Here is a 20,393-nt window from a genome sequence, read left to right as displayed (position 1 = left end):
ATTAACCTTTGAACTATCCGTTCCGAGCGGGACTTCCCGGTGTCTAAACATTTTCATTCCGATTCCCATTCCCGTTCCGAAGTGTCAGCCCATCTTGTGCCAAGATGAGGCCACCCCCAGGGCCCAGCATCAGCACCTGATATTCCGTCTGGGTAAGCCCCACCCCAAACTTGATGGCATAAATATCTATTTCTCCTTCCGGTGAACAAATTTCCCCCTCACACCCCTCCCTCCCACTCCCTCTCTTCCTCTCTGCCTTTTCACGTCCTCTCACCTGCTTATCACTTCTCTGCGTCCACTGCTCCATCCCTTTCTCCTAATCTCCACTCTCCTCTCCTATTAGACTCTATTTTCTTCTGCTCTTGAGCTTTCCCACCTACCTGGCTTCACCTATCACCTTCCAGCGAGACATTTCCTCGCCCGCCCCGATTTTATTCAGATATTTCTCCCATTCCATCTCAGTCTTGAAGGAGGGTTCAACTGGAAACGTCGGCTGTTGACTCTTTTCGATAGATGCTGCCCGGTCTGCTGAGTTCCGCCAGCATTTTGTTTGCTTTGCTCTGAATTTCAAGCATCTGCGGACTTCGTCGTGTTTGTGATTTACCTCTCCGTTATCCCTCCCGCCGCCGTCCACTGCTCCCTCTGTAGGGACCCCCGACCACGGCTGGAGCAGCCCAGAACCTCCTGCTAAACGCAGGCGCAGTGCCGACCGTAGCTATTATTCTGTTCAGGCGTCCGTGAAGAAGGGTCTGATCTCGGGTTTGTGGAAATCGGGGGCCGGTTGCCGTGCAAGCACAACTTTGTGGGCCGAAGGGCCTGTATCGTGCTGTAGGTTTTCTACGTTTCTATGAAAAGTGCCGGGAACGAGCTCTGCCGGACGGCTGGAGGCTCCGGGCTCTCCGGTCCCGCAGCCCCGGTTTTAGCTTTGCGCCCGAGCCCGGGCTGTGGGATCAGTTAGTTGTGGTTCCCAGGCTCGGAGGGGTTTAGGGTAAAGTATCTATCTATCTATCTATCTATCTATCTATCTATCTATCTATCTATCTGTGTGTGTGGGGAGAGGTTACGGTGGACTGTGGGTATGGGGTGAGTGGAGGGAACGGTGTGGAACCGTAGTCGGGGGGAGGAGGGTGGGGTTGCTGTTGTGAGAATGTGGGATGATCGGACGTTCCGTGACCCGGGTCAAATAAAGTTGTGAACGGGGAAGGATCTGCTCCGTTGTATCGGACGCTCGCGTGTCCTTTTAGGAAGCAACAATTCTCTCTTCAAATGAATTGCTGTTTAATGTTGCTGTTAACATTGTGTTTGTTACAAAGCCCCAGTGTCTGGAAGAGCTGTCACGGTCATGGGCTGTTGGTGCAGATTGGGATGGCGGTGGGGTGTCAGTGACCTCTGTATCAGAGAACAACACGGGTTTCTACATCCTCCTGTGAGATATAAATGTCCTCACAGTGGGTTCGGATCAGCTGGCATATCTGGAGTTTTCAAAGGGAAAGGGAATAGTGAAGGGGCTGAGGAGAGAGCATTTTAGTCAGCAAACAATTATCCGGGGTGGAGGGGTACAGGAGCTGTCTGATAGATCGTTTTACAGTAATTGTATTTTTATATAATCTCACAGACGGTGACTGAGGAAGAAGCTTGTTGAGGGAGGATACCCGGAGGTGAGCAGGTCAGACACGGTATCAGGAGAGTGACAGTGATGTGATTTCCTGTGTCACGGGTAGACAGTCGTCTCAAGTGAGGAGTTAGTGTGGAGTTGCAGCTTCCCTGGAGGTGGAGGAAAGAGGACACAACAAAGGTGGAACCAGCTGTGGGAAGACATGGTTTGTCAGGTCTGAGGACGAGCTGAATGTTCCATAACTTTAAGACTGTATCAAAAAACCATTCTGAGGGTATTTGAATTGTCAGAAGCAGGGGAGATGTGATCACATGTGCAGAGGGCAGGGGTTGTGTCTCCATCAGACCCTCAGTGAGATGGTTCAAGTTACAATGTGCAGGGATGAAATCACGGTGTTTGGGGCCGGATTTAATCACTGATTCTGAAACAGTGAGAGGGTTAGTTTTGCTGTAAGGCAGCAACATTAATGGAAGAAACTTCATCAATTGCCAGTTGTTTAGCAAAAATGATCAATCTCTATGCTACCTTGACAGAAACGGATACTCCCAGTGGTGACAAAGGGGTTCAGTCTAGTTTATTTCAGGTTGGAGAAGGGTGTGGAGTTTTGAAATCAATGCCTTGCGGTGGCACCATTGTTAATTTAGCATGTCCGGAGTGATGGATCACACAGCACGGAAACAGGTCTTTGACCGGCCATACCTGTTCTGACCATCCACTCACTGTCTACACTGGTCCCATTTATCAGCACTTGGTTCATAGCCGACTGTATCTCGGCAGTTTCCATGCCCATCCTGTTCGTCAATGTTGTGAAGGGACCTGCCTCCACCACCACCTCGGCCATTGAGTTCCAGATTTCAGCTACCCTCTGAGTGACAAATCACCTCCTCAGATCCCTCTAAACCTCTTCATCCTCTGCTTAAATCCATGCCGTCTGATCGGTGACACCTCTGTCCCAGGATCGTGGCCGATATGGGCATCAGTGAGGCCTTTGATAAGGTTCACATGGTAAGTTGCTGTGGAAAGTCAGATCACACGGGATCCAGGGAGAGCTGGCTCATTGGATGCACAGTTGTCTTGATGGTAGGAAGCAGAGAGTGATGGTGGGAGACTGTTTATTGGATTCGAGGCCCGGGCCTAGTGAGGTTCCCCAGGGTTACACCCCATTGCGCTCATTATTCATTGATGTTTAATGATATTTGCATTTGCACAGTTGAATTTGATGCTTCACTTGATCTTTCATTGATCCTGTTACTATTCTATAGATTTGCTAAGTGTTCCTGTAGGAAAAACAATCTCAGGGTTGCATGTGGTGACATATATGTACTCTGATAATAAAATTTACTTTGAACATCAAACATTGCTACTTGTCATCTAGATCAATAATTTGATTAAGAATGTACAGGATATGGAGAGTAGGTTTGCAGCAAGTTCAAACAATTAGTTTTTCTGAAAGATATTATGTATAAACACTCCACTCTGTTTCCCTCTCCGCACTCGACCACCCCTCACATTACTGTCTTCCTTCTCTGCCTCGTCCTCCCTCTCACCCTAACATTGGACATATGTTCAGGGTGAAAGTGAATTATTTTCGGGGAATCGGAAGGGGAATACTTCACTCAGAGGTTGGTGAGAGTGTGGAATGAGCTGCCAGTGGAAGTGGAGGATGTGGGTTTGATTTAGACACTAAAGAGGAATTTGGGTGAGGACGTGGTTGGGAGGTGTTTGGAGGCTCTGGTGCAGGTAGCTGAAACTAGGCAGTAACAAAAAAAACAGGTCAGCATTGCCTGGAAGGGCCGAAGGGCCTGTTACATTGCTGCTGCTCTCTTTGACTCTAGTAATATAGTGATTTGTAACTTCCACATCAGTACGTTGCTGTTTATGACTGAACCCAGACATTTACCCAAACAACAATTGTAAGACTCTTGGCTGGCTACAGAAAGCATTTACAATCTGTGTTTCTTGCCAAAGGGGTTGTTACTAAGTACCGACCATGCAGGGCGCCCAAACTTTTGCTTTGGGCCCTTTTCCTTTTTTGTTATTTTGAAACTTAAAAGATGGAAATTAAAATGTAATCTTGCTTAAAATATTAAAGAAATGTGTCATCTTTGACTTTATGCCTTTTGGAAATCAGGTCATCTTTTACTTGCTGAGCTATTCACAGTAACAGAAATTTTGACCAGGGGTGCCCAAACCTTTGCAATCCACTACTGGACTAAGTGTGTAAATGCAGGACGGGCTACGTTGAAAAATAAATGTGCTAGGTTTTCCAAAATTGACTCCTTCCACCTGAGGCCATGAATATATCAATCACCCCTCATACATATTTTCATCAAAAATGAAGAGGATTCAGCACTCCATGTGTGTATATGCAATCGTGATGAGAAATACAGACCAGAACACGTACGTGAGAGGCCAACTCAGAAAAATGAATCACCACTCTGGAAGAAAACATTAACCAGTGGAATGAGTATGACCCTCCATGGGAGACATCCCAACGATCTGCGCAGACGAGTCGGTGACAAATGAGCCCTGAATAAGGACGTTCACTCCCAATGTCATTCTTCCTCAGCCAGAGATTTGAGGGGCGAAGAACATCTCAGACGGAACTGCGGTCAGCTCGACTTCTTCAGTCTGCAGGAAATTCAAGGGAAACCTCTTCTTCCAGAGTGATGACAATTTGGAACCCATCACCACAGGGAGAGTAAGAGGTGAACAACAGGGGAGGATTTGAAAGATCTGTTGTGGAACAGAATCAGGTCCAGCCGGCCTGAGTTGACTCTCTACTGTACACTAGGTGTGTTATAAATTCACTAAGTACCAGAGACAGTGATTAAAATGGAGCTGATTTATTTGTCACAGATCCAGAATATTAAACTCCAGTCCCATTAAAGGTGAATGTGTAGCAGAAGAAACTCCTTCTATGCCCAGTGACCAGGGTGCAGACCTGGGTTTGGTGAGCAGCAGCAATAATTGCAGAGTTCAGCACCGACAGTCAGTCTTGAAATAGAATTCAGCAATGGTGATGGACAAATATCCAGCATGCAGCTTATTGAAATTTCCTCCCCAGTGTGAACCCGGTAGTGTGTCACAAGTGTACCGCACTGTAAGGTTTCACTGCTGATGCAGTGGACTCTCTGCAATGTTTCACTGCTGAGGTAATGGCTTCTCTGCAGCAGCAATGTTTAGGGTAAGACTAGAGATAACAGAGTTTTGGAGTGTGGGACTGTCCATTGACAGAAATGTTCTTCCTTGTGAGTCTGGAAGAGAGATTTTCATGGTCTTCTGCTGGGGAGAGATGAGAAGAAGAGAGAGTGGGCCCTTTTTCTTTCTTTTTGATTACTTCACTAACCATGTAGTCAAAGTAAGAATTATACATCTCAGTCATTTAATCACATATTGTGTACTGTTTGTTATTTCAGGGTACTGATTTGTAACAGGGGACACATCACACAACATCCACCCAAACAAGATTTCCTAAGTTTGGCTGGGCTGGGGGTTTATCACCCCCTATATTTAGCTGCGAGCTGAAGCAAGAGTTGCATAGGGTTAGATTACTGAGTGAATCGCTTCCGAAATACACAGCAGGTGAACGGTCTCTCCCCAGTGTGAACTCAGTCATGCACATCAGGTTGATTTCGCTGAGAGAATCTCTTCCCAAAGTCTGAGCATCAGATCGGCCTCTCACCAGTGTGAACTCGCTGGTGTCTCTGCAGTTGAGATGTCCGAGTGAATCACTTCCCACACACTGAAGCCTGAATTATGCTTCACCGTGTAAGCTACGCCATACGCACCGCATAGCCATGTACCTGATGCGGCACCCTAGGCCATACCGTACGCCGTAGCCTAATGCGCACCTTACAAAATTGTAACTGTGCGTCACAGACCGTGAGAACTGTGATCTGTCTGCTTGGTAGCAGCACAGTTCCTCCTAGGGATTTCCTGTTGCTTCAAAGTTGGAAAATGAGCCAAATCAAGGAGAGGTTAAGTGAGGAAGTCAGAAAATATTTACATTTGTACGACTCTTCATTGGTATATTATAAAGAATGGCAAATGACATGAAATTCATGCAAATAAATTTCCACAAACATCGGTTTGGACGTCACGAACTGCACTAAGAAATGGAAAAACTTCTCTCTTTTCTGCGCTGCAGTAATTTCAATAAAAGTAACTCTTGTTCAACATCTATTAGCTCCAACTCCAACAAGATGAACTCAGCAGTCGCCATCGTTCCCAACTCCACTCGAGTCAATTCAACACAGTGCCATAGAACCTCAACACCAACTAGCGTTTTGCCAGAGCAACGCAGACACACGAACTCACAAGTAAAAATGCACACAACGGCGTAGGCCACTTGCGTGGGCTACTGTGTATGCTACACTGTAGCGTCTACACAGAGGGATAATTCAGGCTTGAGTCTGTGAACGGTCTCTCCCCAGTGTGAACTGACCAGTGTGCTTGTAGGTGGGCTGACTGAGTGAATCCCTTCCCACAGTCTGAGCAGGTGAATGGCCTTGCCCAGTGTGAACTCGCTGATGTACCTTCAGTTGGGATGACTGAGTGAATCCCTTCCCACAGTCTGAGCAGGTGAACGGCCTCTCTCCAGTGTGAACTCGCTGATGTACCTTCAGTTGAGATGACTGAGTGAATCTCTTCCCACAGTCTGAGCAGGTGAACGGCCGTTCCCCAGTGTGAACTCGCTGGTGTACCTTCAGTTCAAATGACCGAGTGAATCCCTTACCACAGTCTGAACAGGTGAATGGCCGCTCCCCAGTGTGAACTCGCTGGTGTGCCAATAGGTGAGATGACCGAGTGAATCCCTTACCACAGTCTGAACAGGTGAATGGCCGCTCCCCAGTGTGAACTCGCTGGTGTGCCAATAGGTGAGATGACCGAGTGAATCCCTTACCACAGTCTGAACAGGTGAATGGCCGCTCCCCTGTGTGAACTCGCTGGTGTGCCAATAGGTTGGATGACTGAGTGAATCCCTTCCCACAGTCTGAGCATGTGAATGGCCGCTCCCCTGTGTGAACTCGCTGATGAACCATTAGGTGAGATGACAAAGTGAATCCCTTCCCACAGTCTGAGCATCTGAACGGCCGTTCCCCAGTGTGAACTCTCTGATGTACCTTCACTTCAGGTGAAGAAGTGAATCCCTTCCCACAGACGGAGCAGGTGAACGGCCGCTCCCCAGTGTGAACTCGTTGGTGAGCCATTAGGGTGGATGACTGAGTGAATCACTTCCCACACACTGAGCAGGTGAACGGCCTCTCCCCAGTGTGAATAGACTGGTGTCTCAGCAGCTGCGATGACGAAGTGAATCCCTCCCCACAGTATGAGCAGATGAATGGCCACTCTCCCGTGTGAACTGACCTGTGTGCTTGTAGGTGGTATGACTGAGTGAATCCCTTCCCACAGTCTGAGCAGGTGAACGGCTTCTCTCCAGTGTGAACTCTCTGATGTACCTTCAGTTCAGATGACTGAGTGAATCCCTTCCCACAGTCTAAGCAGGTGAATGGCCGCTCCCCGGTGTGAACTCGCTGGTGTGCCAATAGGTCAGATGACCGAGTGAATCCCTTACCACAGTCGGAGCAGGTGAATGGCCGCTCCCCTGTGTGAACTCGCTGGTGTGCCAATAGGTGGGATGACGAAGTGAATCCTTTCCCACAGACTGAGCAGGTGAATGGCCGCTCCCCTGTGTGAACTCGCTGATGAACCGTTAGGTGAGATGACTGAGTGAATCCCTTCCCACAGTCTGAGCAGGTGAATGGCCTCTCCCCAGTGTGAACTCTCTGATGTATCTTCAGTTGGGATGAGCAGGTGAATCCCTTCCCACAGTCTGAGCATCTGAATGGCCGTTCCCCAGTGTGAATTCTCTGATGTACCTTCAGGTCAGGTGAACAAGTGAATCCCTTCCCACAGACGGAGCAGGCGAACGGCCGCTCCACAGTGTGAACTCGCTGGTGAGCCATTAGGGTGGATGACTGAGTGAATCCCTTCCCACACACTGAGCAGGTGAACGGCCTCTCCCCCGTGTGAACTGACCTGTGTGCATGCAGGTGGGATGACTGAGTGAATCCCTTCCCACAGTCTGAGCAGGTGAATGGCCTCTCCCCAGTGTGAACTCGCTGATGTACCTTCAGTTTAGATGAGCAAGTGAATCCCTTCCCACAGTCTGAGCAGGTGAACGTCCTCTCTCCAGCGTGAATTCTTTGATGTACTTTCAGTTGGTATGAGCCAGTGAATCCTTTTCCACAGTCCAAGCAGGTAAATGGTCTCTCCCCAGTGTGAACTCTCTGATGTAGCTTCAGTTTAGATGACTTAGTGAATCCTTTCCCACAGTCTGAGCAGGTGAACAGCCACTCCTCAGTGTGGACTTGCTGGTGAACCATTTGGTCAGATGACCGAGTGAAACCTTCCACACAAATTCAGTAAATGACCAGCCTCTGCCCCAGTGTGAACTAACTGGTGTGTCCACAGGTGGGAAGACCAACTGAATCCTTTCTCACATACAGAACAGGTGGATGGCCTTGTCCCAGTGTGAACTTATTGATGTCCCTTCAGTTGAAATGTCCATCTGAATCCATTTCCACTGTCTGAGCAGATGAATGGGCACCCCTACCCATTTAAAATGACAGGCGTGCCAGTCGGTCAGATGATAGAGTGAATCCCTCTCCACAGTCTGAGCAGGAATGCTGATCGAGTGAATCGCTTGCTCCACTTCTTAAATATCTGGACAGAGACAGCAAAACTGGTCTGTTGTGCTTTAGATTTCCGTAGAGAAATTCCTTGTGATTTGTAACCTGTAAAAAGATTTACAAAATCCATCAGTGGGTGTAGGACAACATTTCAGATGAGATCATTTGAGTTGTCAAGCTGTAAACTGACATCACACAGTTACAGTGAGGTTCAACACAAGTTGTAGAGAGAAATCATCATCTAACTGGGCACAGTGCTGGTATCTGGAATGAGCATCAAACACTCTGATGCTCTTCCTGTCTCTATAAGAATAGGGCATTTCTGCCATCTCCAATCTGTGACCTGGCTCAGTTTGACTCTCTCCATTGGAATTATCCCTGTTCCCACTGAGCTGCCTGGCCCCACAGTAACTGAAATACTCTCACTGAAAAAGCCAGCAGTGCATTCCACACACCCACCACTCTGTGTAAAAAACTTACCCCTGACATCTCCTCGGTATCTATTTCCAAGCACCTTAAAACTCTGCTCCCTCATGTTAGACATTTCAGCCCTGGGAAAACAAACCTCTGGCTGTGCACACGATCAATGCCCCTCATCATCTTATGCACGTAAAAAAGGCTCTAAACATAAACAAAGAAATTACACACTGCTTTGAGGATTTGTTGGAAGTATACAAGATGATGAGGGAGAAGATTGGGTAAATAAATGCAAGCAGCTTTTTCCACCGAGGTTGGGTGGGATGACAATCAGAGGTCATGGGTAAGTGGGGAAGGTGAATATTTCATGGGAACATTTGGAAAAGGTCTTTACTGAAATGGTTGTGAGAGTGTGGAATGAGATGCCAGCACAAGTGGTGAATATGAGCTCGGTTTCACCATTTAAAAGCAGTTTGGATGGGAGCCTGGATGGTAGAGGTATGGATTTGTGTAAAAATGGCCCAAAGGATATCGGGGACCAAATTCACCACAACCACAAACTGTTCCTGCTGCTACCATCCAGGAAACGGTACCACAGCAAAAGGACCAACAGGCTCCGGGACATCATCTTCCACCAGGCCATCAGACTGAATAATTGATTTCTGTTTTCTTGACTGTCCTATATACAAACTAAATATCATAAGTTAATTTAAATTACACATTGCACATTTAGACAGTAATGTAAATATTTCTACTCCTCATCTATATGAAGGATATTTGTAATAAAGTCAATTCAATTCAATTCACCCTCTCCACTATCTGTTCTGTCAATCTAGCTCCCATTCCCCCTACAACTTATTTAAGCCACATCAACCCCCCCCCCACCCCCACACTACCTCTAGCAAGCCTTATCACTAGGATATTAGTTGCCTCTTGGTCTGTTCCCCTAACTAACAAATCTCCTATCACCCCTTTGACTTCCCTCTGTCAGGCAATTACCCCCAACAGTGTCTAAAGTGGTCCACCTGCTGTTGTGCGGGATAGCAACAAAGTACTCTGCGATGGCTATTTAACCTCATTCACCTGCCTGACTCTCACACAGTTTCCTGTGTCCTGCACCTTGGGTGTAACTCACCTCTCTTCATGTCATATCTATCACCCCCTCCAACTGCTGGATGATCTGCAATTCACCCATTTCAAAATCCAACTCCTTAAAGTGCAGGATTACAAGCTGCAGCTGGATGTACATCTTGTAGGTGAGGGCATCAGGGTCACTGGAGGTCTCCCCTCCTTCCCTCCAATATTCCCTCTAATTTGTAATAACTGATGTGCAGATAAATCTTGCACTGTGCATTTTTTTTACCCAGTGACAAGATGTGCACAGTGAATTTTATATAGAGAGGTATTCATTTTCACAGCTAGCAAATCACTGTCAATAGGAACTTTGATCTCCTCTGGGTTTGATCCAGTTCATCTGCACTCTCACACAACCTATGTACCAGGCCTGGAACGGGTAATGAAGGATTTTCTCACCAAAGATTTTGCACATTGTCCATATGTGATTTGCTTGCTAAATTATGCTTTAAAAAGTCAGATTTCCAAATAGCACTCCATTTCTTCCCACTTGCAAATTCTCCAGCAACTTTAGCATCACCACAATGCACACAGGTAACACCAGTTTCTGTATTGTACATAAATATTTCCCCTGAAGTCTCCCCCAAGTGACTAACGGTGGTGAACTCAGTGATGGCAATGCCAATGAATATGAAGGGAGTAGTCTGTCCCATTGGAGTCTGGCACATTTGTGATGTGAAAGCTACTTGTTGCTCAGGACAAAGGTGTTTGATATCATTATGTACCCAGAGAGAATGGGACAAAACATGTCCTCACCGGTAGAAAAGTCCAGAGCAAGAACACACACAAAATGCTGGAGGAACTCAGCAGACCAGCCAGGATCTATGGAAACGTGTACTAAAGCTGAGTTCATCCAGCAATTTGTGTTGCTTGGATTTCCAGCATCTGCAGATGTTCTCTTGTTTGTGATTGGAGATAGAACAAAGGTGATTTTCTCAACTGGTGATATAAAAGATTTTGTTCCCTTTCTCCGAGTTCCTAATACTTGCATTTAGATAGCTGGAGCTCAGCTCTGTCTGAGAGATCTATCGGTTCCCATTCCCTCATCGGCCGGAAGCTCCCCGGGACCCATGTACGGATCGTGGGGCTGAGAGAGAGGGGAGAGAGCAGGAGTATCCCGGGATTGCGGGTCACGGTGTCCGGATTTCACAGGAATCGTCCCTCAGTCGCTGTTTAGGATAAAAACACAGAGAATCGATCTTACCCGCAGACGGTATTTCCAAGGCCTTCTGTGTACCGTGCGCATGCGTGATACTTGGTGACGTCATCAGCCCTGACGCCTGCGCATCTGTTCGGTGCTTCAGCGCCAGCGAAATTTTAAACGCACCGCCTTATGGGTAATCACGGTGCCATTAAATATTTCTGCAGGCTCTGGTTCAATATTCATACCTCATTTTTTTCGTGTGCGTATTGAAAAATCTGCAGCTGTTTTAACGCAGAAAGCTCCCATAAACAATATACTCAATATCAACGTGTATCCAATGCCAAAGTAAAATGCAGATATAAAACACAGGGGATTCTGCAGTTGCTGGGAATACAGAGACGCACACACTCAAAATGCTACATTTTCGAGTGGATTTACAAACCTCTCCTCTCACTCACTTATTCCGTGGATTACTGAACTTTTCCACTTTACCATCTTACGACTTTAAACATTGTTTCCCAAGCTTGATAGTTTGGGAGCTATATATACGCACAACACTGTTAACTTCTGTTTATTTCGTTTAATCTTTTACATTTGGAGTAGATACAGATAAAGATAGTGGTTTTCACATCGAAACCAGACTCCATTAGTGATCTATTGCTGCTGGTACGTAACAATTGTGCTGTCTGAGGCACAGTCCTTTAAAATTGGTGAAAATGACCTAAAACATTGAAAAGAGCAGGGAAGAAGGAGTTTAACCATCTTCGTCCGGAGCCCTGAAGAACGTCACAACCACAGTGAGCTCATTGTCTTATTCAGCCTGGAGAAAATCATGCAGGGAATTCATGTAGGTGTATAAAATGATGAGGCATTGGTCGTGTGGATAGCCAGAGGCTTTTTCCCAGGGCTGAAACGGCTAACACGAGGGGGAATAGGTTTAAGCCGTTTGGAAGCAGGTACAGAGGAGATGTCAGAGCTAAGGTTTTTAAACAAAGAGTGGTATGTGTGTGGAACGCACTGCCAGCGACGGTGGTAGAGGCGGATACAATAGAGTCTTTTAAGAGACTCTTAGACAGGTACATGGAGCTTAGGGAAATAGAGGGCGATGCAGTAGGGTAATTCTAAGCAATTTCTAGAGTAAGTTACATGGTCGGCACAACATTGTGGGCCAAAGCGTTTGTAATGTGTTGTAGATTTCTATGATTCTATGAAATTCAAGGGAAATCTCCTATCCCACGGAGTGGTGACTAGTTGCAACCTGTCATCTCAGGGAGAGTGAGAGGGGAATGGCAGGGATAGATTTTGATATTCTGATATGGAACAGAAACATGGGCCAGGACCAGATGGGCCGAGTGGCCTCTCTAGTGTACACAGTGAGCGTGGTAGAGACTGTAAGTACCTGACACACGGGATTTGATACAGACTGATTTATCTGTCACAGCTTCACAATATTAAACACCAGTCTAGTTTACGGCAAACATCAGCAGAACAGACTCCTCCAATGCTCAGTGACCAGGGTTCAGTCCTGGGTGTGATGAGCAGCCGCAAGAACTGCAGAATCTGACAGTAACAGTCCCTCATGAACCTGCAGCTGCCTTCAGTCACCGTGATGGTTAAACATTTAACACGGAGCTGATTTGAACTTCCTCCCTGATGTGAAGTTGCTGGTGTTGCAGCAGCTGGGATGATTGAGTAAAACTCTTTGCTCACTCCGGACAGAAATGTGGCCTCTATTTATTGTGAACTCACCGGAGCATCACAAGGTGGGTTAACTGAATGAGTCTCTTCGCACACACGGAGCAGGTGAACGGCCGCATCCCAGTGCGAAGCTGTTGGTGCATCTGCGATGGCCGGATGAACCCCTTCCAAAATGAGAGCCTGTGAATGACGTCACAGTGCTACAACGTCATGGCGATGTATCCAATCACATCACGGACATGGACATGTGTTCGGGTTCTCCTTGTCGCGAGAGGGGCTCGGTGTTCTCCGCCATCTCCGCCTCCACATTCAAGGATTGGCGGCATTCAAGCGCTGGTGAACTGACAGATACAGCGGAACTAACGTGTTGTTGTGTTTGTGATTCCCATACACAAATCCTCTGACTTTTCTACACTGTTAAAAGTTTACAAACCACGTCAGTGGGTGAAGGACAACATTTCAACTCAGATAATGGTGCCTTCTGAGAAAAAAAAAGTCACAGCTCAAAGCAATTTGAAGGAACAAGACTTCATCTTCTAACTGGCCACAGTTCCGGCATCAGGCACACCATCAAACTCTTTGCTTCCTTCTCTGTATCAAAATGGATCATTCCTCCCCTTCATCAGTCTGTGACTTGGCTCAGTTTGTCTGTCTCCTTCGCATTCTGAGCATGCGCCACACACCTACTGAGATCACATTTTATTTACACGGCTGTGACTAGAGACTTTATGATTATTATGTCCCTCCCGGCATTTGACGGTGGTAAACTCAGAGTCAGCAATGGTATTGAACCTCAGGAGTAGGTGATTAGGCTTTTTCGTTGGAGATCGATAAACTGCCGGTAGTGTGTGGCTGGATGAGTGGGTCGTTTTCAGACTGGAAGGAGGTAGCGTTTGGAGTACCCCAGAGATCAGTCCCTGACCACAGTTGTTCACAGTTTAATGTCCTGGCGGAGGCAGCGAGATGTGAGATGTCCCAGTCTGCTGGTGACGCAGAGAGTGGAGTTGGGGGAGGGGAGGCCATTCACATGCAATTTCGTAGCTTTGCAATCAGTACATAGTGCATTTTGGGGCTGCAGTGGCGGGTTCCATTACTGGGATCAGTGCACAGTCACTGTGGGCTGTGAGGATTTTGTGAATAAAGCGCCATTCTCCAAATTAGAATCTCAAGCTGCGGAGCAAGCCTATCGATTCTATATTTCAGTTGTATTTTTGGCATTGTGATATCCAGATACAAAAACCCTCCACGACCTCTCTATCCAGTCCTTTCAATATTCGACTTCATTTGTAAATTTGGCCACAGGGCCATCAATACTGTCATCCAATGCATTGACATTGAGCATTAAAAAAACGTTGCCAACACAGCCCCTGTGGATCTCGGGATTGCTGCCTGTGCCACGTACTATCGCTGGAAGAATAGCATGATCAGGCGTATTCATATGTGGCTGAGAGACTTGAGTAGTGGGTAGGGCTTCAGATCAGGGGAATGGGCAAAGAAGTGGCAAATGAAATACAAAGTTGTAAAGTGTATGGTCTTGCACTTTGGTGGAAGAAATAAAAGGGCAGACTATTGTTTAGATGGAGAGAGAATTCAAAATGCAGAGATGCAAATGGACTTGGGAGTCCTTGTGTCAGATACTCTAAAGGTTAACTTCCAGGATGGGTCTGTGGTGAAGAAGGCAAATGCAATGTTGGCTTTAATTTCTAGAGGTATGGAATAGAAAGAGCAGGGTTGCCATGGTGAGGCTCTATAAGGCACTCCTGAGGTCACACAGACTATTGTGTGCAGTTTTGTGATAATTATTTTAGAAATGATATACTGACGTTGGAGAGGGTTCAGAGAAGATTCACGAGAATGATTCCAGGAATGAAAGGTTTACCATAAGAGGAACGTCTGGCCGCTCTTGGGCTGTATTCCCTGGAGTTCAGGGGAATAATGGGGATCTCATAGAAACATTCTGAATGTTAAAAGGCCTGAACAGATTAGATATGTCAAAGTGAATTTCCCATGATAGGGGATACTAGGACAAGAGGGCTTGACTTCAGAATTGAAGGACGTCCATTTCGAACAGAGATGGGGAGAAATTACTTTAGTCAGTGGGTGGTAAATCGGTGGAACTTGTTGCCATGAGCGGCTGTGGAGGCCAAGTCATTGGGTGCATTTAAGGCAGGGATAGATAGGTGTTTGATTAGCCAGCGCATCAAAGGGTATGGGGTGAAGGAAGGGCAGTGGGGATGACTGGAAGAATTGGATCAGCCCATGACTCGATGGACCGAATGGTCTACTTCCGCTCCAATATTTTATAGTCTTATGGTCTATTCCACTGTTTCGACCTGCCAAAGTGCAGCCAATATTTCTGGGTATATGACCCATTCATATGAGAATTTAGCCTTTTCTATTTATCTGAGCTTCTCATAAATGTGTACAGTTTAGTTAAGCTTCACTCCACAATTTCCAAAGCAACAACCAGGTCAGTCAGATTGTTCCACACAATTGAAATAGTTTATTACGTTTTTTAAAAAATAAATATTCTTGCACTATTTATGTAATTTAACTATTTAATATGTATATTCTTATTTTAAACCACAATTGTTAAAATCTATTGTTATTGATTAGGTTCTACCGCTGCCGCAGGGACAACGAATTTCATGACATATGCCGGTGCTATTAAACCTGATTCTGATATTGATATGGGAGACCCACCACCGGTCACCTGATCCCAGTTACCACAGATCGTAATGCGAGATTGAAGCATTTTCCAGATATTTGCTTTCCACAGAAATGACAACAGTTCAGTTTCCTTCTGAGGTTCCAGAGCAGAAGCTCAGTCTGTCTAATATTTCCACACAATTAAAATGGGGAATTTGTTTATTCTTATCACGTACTGAGAAACAGTGAAAATCTTGTCTGACGTACCATCCACACAGATCGATATATTACAACAGTACATTGAGCTGATATACGACAGAACAATAACTGTAACAAAACATTACAGCTGCAGAGAAAGTGTAGTGCAGATAGACATATGGTGCAGGGTCACGTCCAGTTACATTGTGAGGCCGAGTCCATTTTATCATTCATTTGGATTATAACCACAGACAGGAAGCCGTCCTTGAGCCGGGTGGTACGCGCTTTAAGGCTTTTGTATCTCTTCCCCGTTGGGGGAGCGGGTTTGCCGCAAGAATGTCCAGGTTGTGAGGGTCTTTGAGTACATGGCCTGCTTTTCCGAGGCAGGGGAAGTGTAGGAAGAGTCCATGGAGGGGAGGCCTGTTTCTCTGATGTTCTCTGCTCTCCAAAGTTCTCTGTAGTTCCTTGCAGTCATGGGCAGAGCAGTAGCCATACGAAGGAGTGAAGTATCGACAAGAAGCTCAGAGACCTCGGCCTTCACCCTGCCTTGTGTAGCTGAATCCTGGACTTCCTGTCCGATCGCCGGCAGGTGGTAAGAGTGGGCTCCCTCACCTCTGTCTCTCTGACCCTCAGCACACATACCCCACAGGGGTGTCACTCTCTGTGCACCCATGACCTGTTGCCACCCACAGCTTCAATCTGCTAATTAAATTTGCTGACGACACTACACTGACTGGCTTAATCTCAAATAATAACGAGGCAGCCGACAGAGAAGAAGTCATCACCCCGACACAGTGGTGTCAAGAAAACAACCTCTCCCTCATTGTGACAAAAACAAAGGAGCTGGTTGTGGATTACAGGAGGAATGGAGACAGGGACCAAATTCAACATTTCCAAGTCTGTTATTGACACAAAATGCACTTTTTAATATTGATCATAACACAATGTATTTTATATATTGTTAATGACATAAAACATATTTACAGATTGCTACTGACAGAGAATCGTATAATTTGTGTTCCGTGTGTTAACTGAATGTACTTGCCTGTGATGCTGCCACAAGTCAGTGTTTCTCTGTACCTGTACCTTCCCGTACTTGTGCACTTGGCAATAAATTCAACAGGACCTGAGAAATCTCAGTGAGATTTGATTAGTGATGATCATCCTGGCAGCTCGGTAGGTCGAATGTATGAGACAGTACACTGTTAAATGCAAAACTCTGAACTGTGTTCATGATCAGAGGGATCTTAGATTCCAAGTTCATCGCTCCCTGAAAGTGTCTGCACAGATTGATCGGGTGGTTAAGAAGGCAAATGGCATGGTTGTCTTTATTAGTTGAAGCATTGAGTTCAAAAGTCGGGAAGTTGTGTTGCGGCTGTTACGAGCCTGCGGTCGTACTGTGACTGTTTCTTTAAGAGCGCCGGCGTCAGGAGGCGGGACTATGACGTCAGTCACAGGCTGACAGCGCTGACTGTGGACCGAACCATAAGAGAGAGAGAGAGCGATCTGCAGACAGGCAGTCGGCCAGTCTAAAGATAGATAGAGAGAGAGAGACTGTAAAAGCTGATCGCTTCAGTTAGTCGCAGTTGAGGCTTGGAACTCTCCTATGCCCACAAGAGTGGGTTGATCATCGGGACACGGAACCACAACGAATGTGTGTGGCTGTCACTTCGTATAATCCATAGGAGTGGATTTTGGAATATCTTGTGTTAACCATTGCCTGGGTATGTTGTGTGGTAACCCCTGGAAGACGGTATTCCTGTGACAGGTCACTTTCGCTGATAACTCGTATGTGGACGGATTCAAAGGATAAGAACGTCGTCGACGGTTATTTTGATGTAACGGCCTTTTCTCTACATTTCACCCTGGATTACAAATATCTCTCTCCCATCATTTATTCCGTGGATTACTGAACTTTCCTACTTTACCATCTCAAGACTCTGAGCTTTGTTCCGTCAGGCTCGATAGTCTGGGAGCAATATTTACACATATATACAGTTAACACGCTAACTTTCCTTTATTTCGTTAAGTTACTATGTTATAAGTAGAGACCAATAAAGAGAGTGGTATTAACATCAAAACCAGACTCCAGTGTGAACTCTATTGCTGCTGGTTCGTTTCTAAAACGTTACGGTTCGTAACACAGTTTTATAAAACTAGTTAGACCACATCTGGAGTGTCTCATACAGTTCTGGTCGCCCCCATTCTCGGAAGGATGTCGGGGCTTTGGAGAGGGCGGGGAAGAGGTTTACCAGGATATTGCGTGGGTTAGAGAGCAAGAGCTATAACGAGAGGTTGGACGCACACAAAGTACACTGCTGATGCTGTGGTCAAATCAACACGTACACACACGCTGGAGGAACTCAGGACTGACGAAGGGTCTCGGCCCGAAACGTTGACTGCTCGTTTCGACGGATGCTGCCCGTCCTGGTTGGACAGACTTGTGTTGTTTTCTCCAGAGCGGCGCAGGCTGGGGTGAGACTGGATGGACGTTTATAAGATTACGAGAGGAATAGATAGAGTGGACAGACGATATATTTTTCCTGGGGGTTGAAATGTCTAATACATTTAAGGTGAGAAGAGATGTGAGCGGCGTTTGCTTCTTTCCACAGAGTGGTGGGTAACTGGACATCTGTCTGGGGGTCACGTGATGAAGTTTACCCCCCCCCCCCCCCCCCCGCATTAAACCGCAGGAGGGCAACATCGCGCATCCATTTCTGAGGCCCCGCCCTCTTGATGACGTACCGCAAACTTCGCGCATGCTCACTGTTTCCGGGTGTGTGGTGTTTTCTCTAACGCTCAGTGCTGAAGTCTGCGGGATCGAGAAAGGTTTCGCGTCTCCTATATTGGGGAGCCGGGGATCCGGATTACTGTCTCCAGGCTGAAGATATCACTTTCCTATTTGTGAGTATTGAGACCGATCCCGAGCGGGGAGATCCGATGTTGGCCGTGAGCCCCGAACTGAGGGCCAGTTACTCATTTATTTTCCAGTTATATGGGCTCGGCATAAATGTGTCGACTTCACTTAATCTGCATTGAACGATTCAAACTAGGAGCCCAGGCTGTCTGTTTCCGCAGAGTTGAAATAGGAGACCCACGAACAGGTCACGTGAGGCTGTGTGCCGGAGATCTGCCCCGCCCTCCGCTTTGTGACGCAAGATCACGTGGCGTGTTGATAACAAGGTTGACATGAATAATATCAGGAACGATCGGCTTTATGTATGAGGAGCATTTGATGGTTCCGGACCTGTGCTCGATGGAGTTCAGAGGGACGGTGGGGGTGGTGGAGGGTTGTATGGTTAAGTAAACCTACCGAATACTGAAAAGCCTGGATACAGTGGACATGGAGAGGATGTTTCCATTAGACGGAGAGTCTGTGATCTGACAGCATGGTCTCAGAATAAAAATGCTTCCTGTTAAAATTCAGTTGAGAAAAATCTTTTGGCCAAAAGGTGTCTGAAGTGTGGAATTTGTTGCCGCAGAGTTTGGTTGAGGCTGCCGTTTGGATATATTTATGACGGAGATTAATACATTCAAGATTGCTAAGTAGCTACAGGGTTACAGGAGGAAGGCAAGAATATGGTGTTGGAATAAAAATCAACCATAGTTGAATGATGGAGCAGATCAGATGGATTGAATCATCTGATTCTGTTCCTTATGTCTTACCATGATTGAATGATGGCTCCTTCTTATCATGTTCAAAATGGCGCCGCAGCTGGCGGCCTCGGTGCCGAGCTCTCTGGCTTTTTGTGTGTTTTTGTGTCTTTTTATTGTTTTTGTTCAAGCGGATCCAGTCATATTCAGCAGGGATGAGCTCCTGAACACCAGGCCCTACTGCGGTCACTTTGCTGAACGGTTAACTGCCGGTTAACTGTCGGCTAACTATTACTTGGATTGCACTACCTGTATGTATAATCTATATTTTCATTTATATTTATCATTATTATTGTTATGAGCAGAGAGACAACATCTGCCAGAAGTAAATTCCTTGTATGTGCATAGGTACTTGGCGATTAAAGTCTGATTCTGATTCTGATTCTGATATCGTTTTGTGATGTGTTTGGGACAATAAAAGATTACTCACTGAGATCATTACTGTATATTTGCCTTCAATATTTAAATTTCAGTGAGTTTCGTTCTTAATAACATTAAGCAGAAATGTTTGGTTCTTTTTTTTGTTGTTAATGTGCATCATTATCTTTCAATTTAAAGTTAGACCTGCAGTGAGAGATTTATTGGAAGAAAAACCCCAACTGGAAGCAAACCACGACTGATGACGAGGGAACAGCAACAAGTGAACCAACCCGAGGACTGGGAGCATCAACTGGAGAGAACCCAACTGGCTCAGAGATTCCAGTGATTCTGTCAGGAGAAAGTTTGGTGAGTCTCATTTACTGAAACACTGTTCTTTAGACATTACATACCTGTACAGTGGAAGGTAGGAATTAGCTGGAGTGAGACTGAACATGCCCAGAAGTACCAGTTATGCCTCTGTCAGACCCAGTTGCAATCAGTCCAGGTCTGGTAATGTGCTTCCAGCAGCCCAGCCCTTTAAAACCACTCCCATTCTGTGGAAGTCGAATCTGGATAAAGTCACTGAGAGACTGTATAAGTACAAACTCTTTATTTCAAGCATCGGGCTTACTCAGTTAGTCGCTCAAACAGGCACAGTCGATGACTGTTCCCGCCCAATCCACTAACTGACTAACAATTCCCCTTACACCACAGATATATCCGTTCAGATACCCCCCACACAAGACAGGTTGGAGCCAACGTTATTTACTACATGACAGGCTGGAGCCCCTAAAGACAGATTACAAAACAGTCATAATGGCTTGCACAC

At 46.2% G+C, this 20,393-nt stretch overlaps 1 protein-coding gene and 1 pseudogene across 1 annotated transcript; one reads left to right on the top strand and one right to left on the bottom strand.

Moving 5' to 3' along the window:
- The window catches only part of LOC140723378 (uncharacterized), a 425,409-nt pseudogene that overhangs the window by 392,220 nt on the left and 12,796 nt on the right, over window positions 1-20,393 (top strand).
- LOC140723379 (uncharacterized) lies at window positions 4,476-11,110 on the bottom strand. Its single transcript, XM_073037960.1, is given in 2 exon segments — window positions 4,476-8,415; window positions 11,066-11,110. A coding segment is annotated over 1 exon segment (1,986 nt). The 5' UTR covers window positions 8,005-8,415; window positions 11,066-11,110; the 3' UTR covers window positions 4,476-6,018.

Source organism: Hemitrygon akajei, unplaced genomic scaffold, assembly GCF_048418815.1.
Source record: "Hemitrygon akajei unplaced genomic scaffold, sHemAka1.3 Scf000111, whole genome shotgun sequence".
Lineage (NCBI taxonomy): Eukaryota > Metazoa > Chordata > Chondrichthyes > Myliobatiformes > Dasyatidae > Hemitrygon > Hemitrygon akajei.
This window is presented reverse-complemented; position numbering and strand designations above follow the sequence as displayed.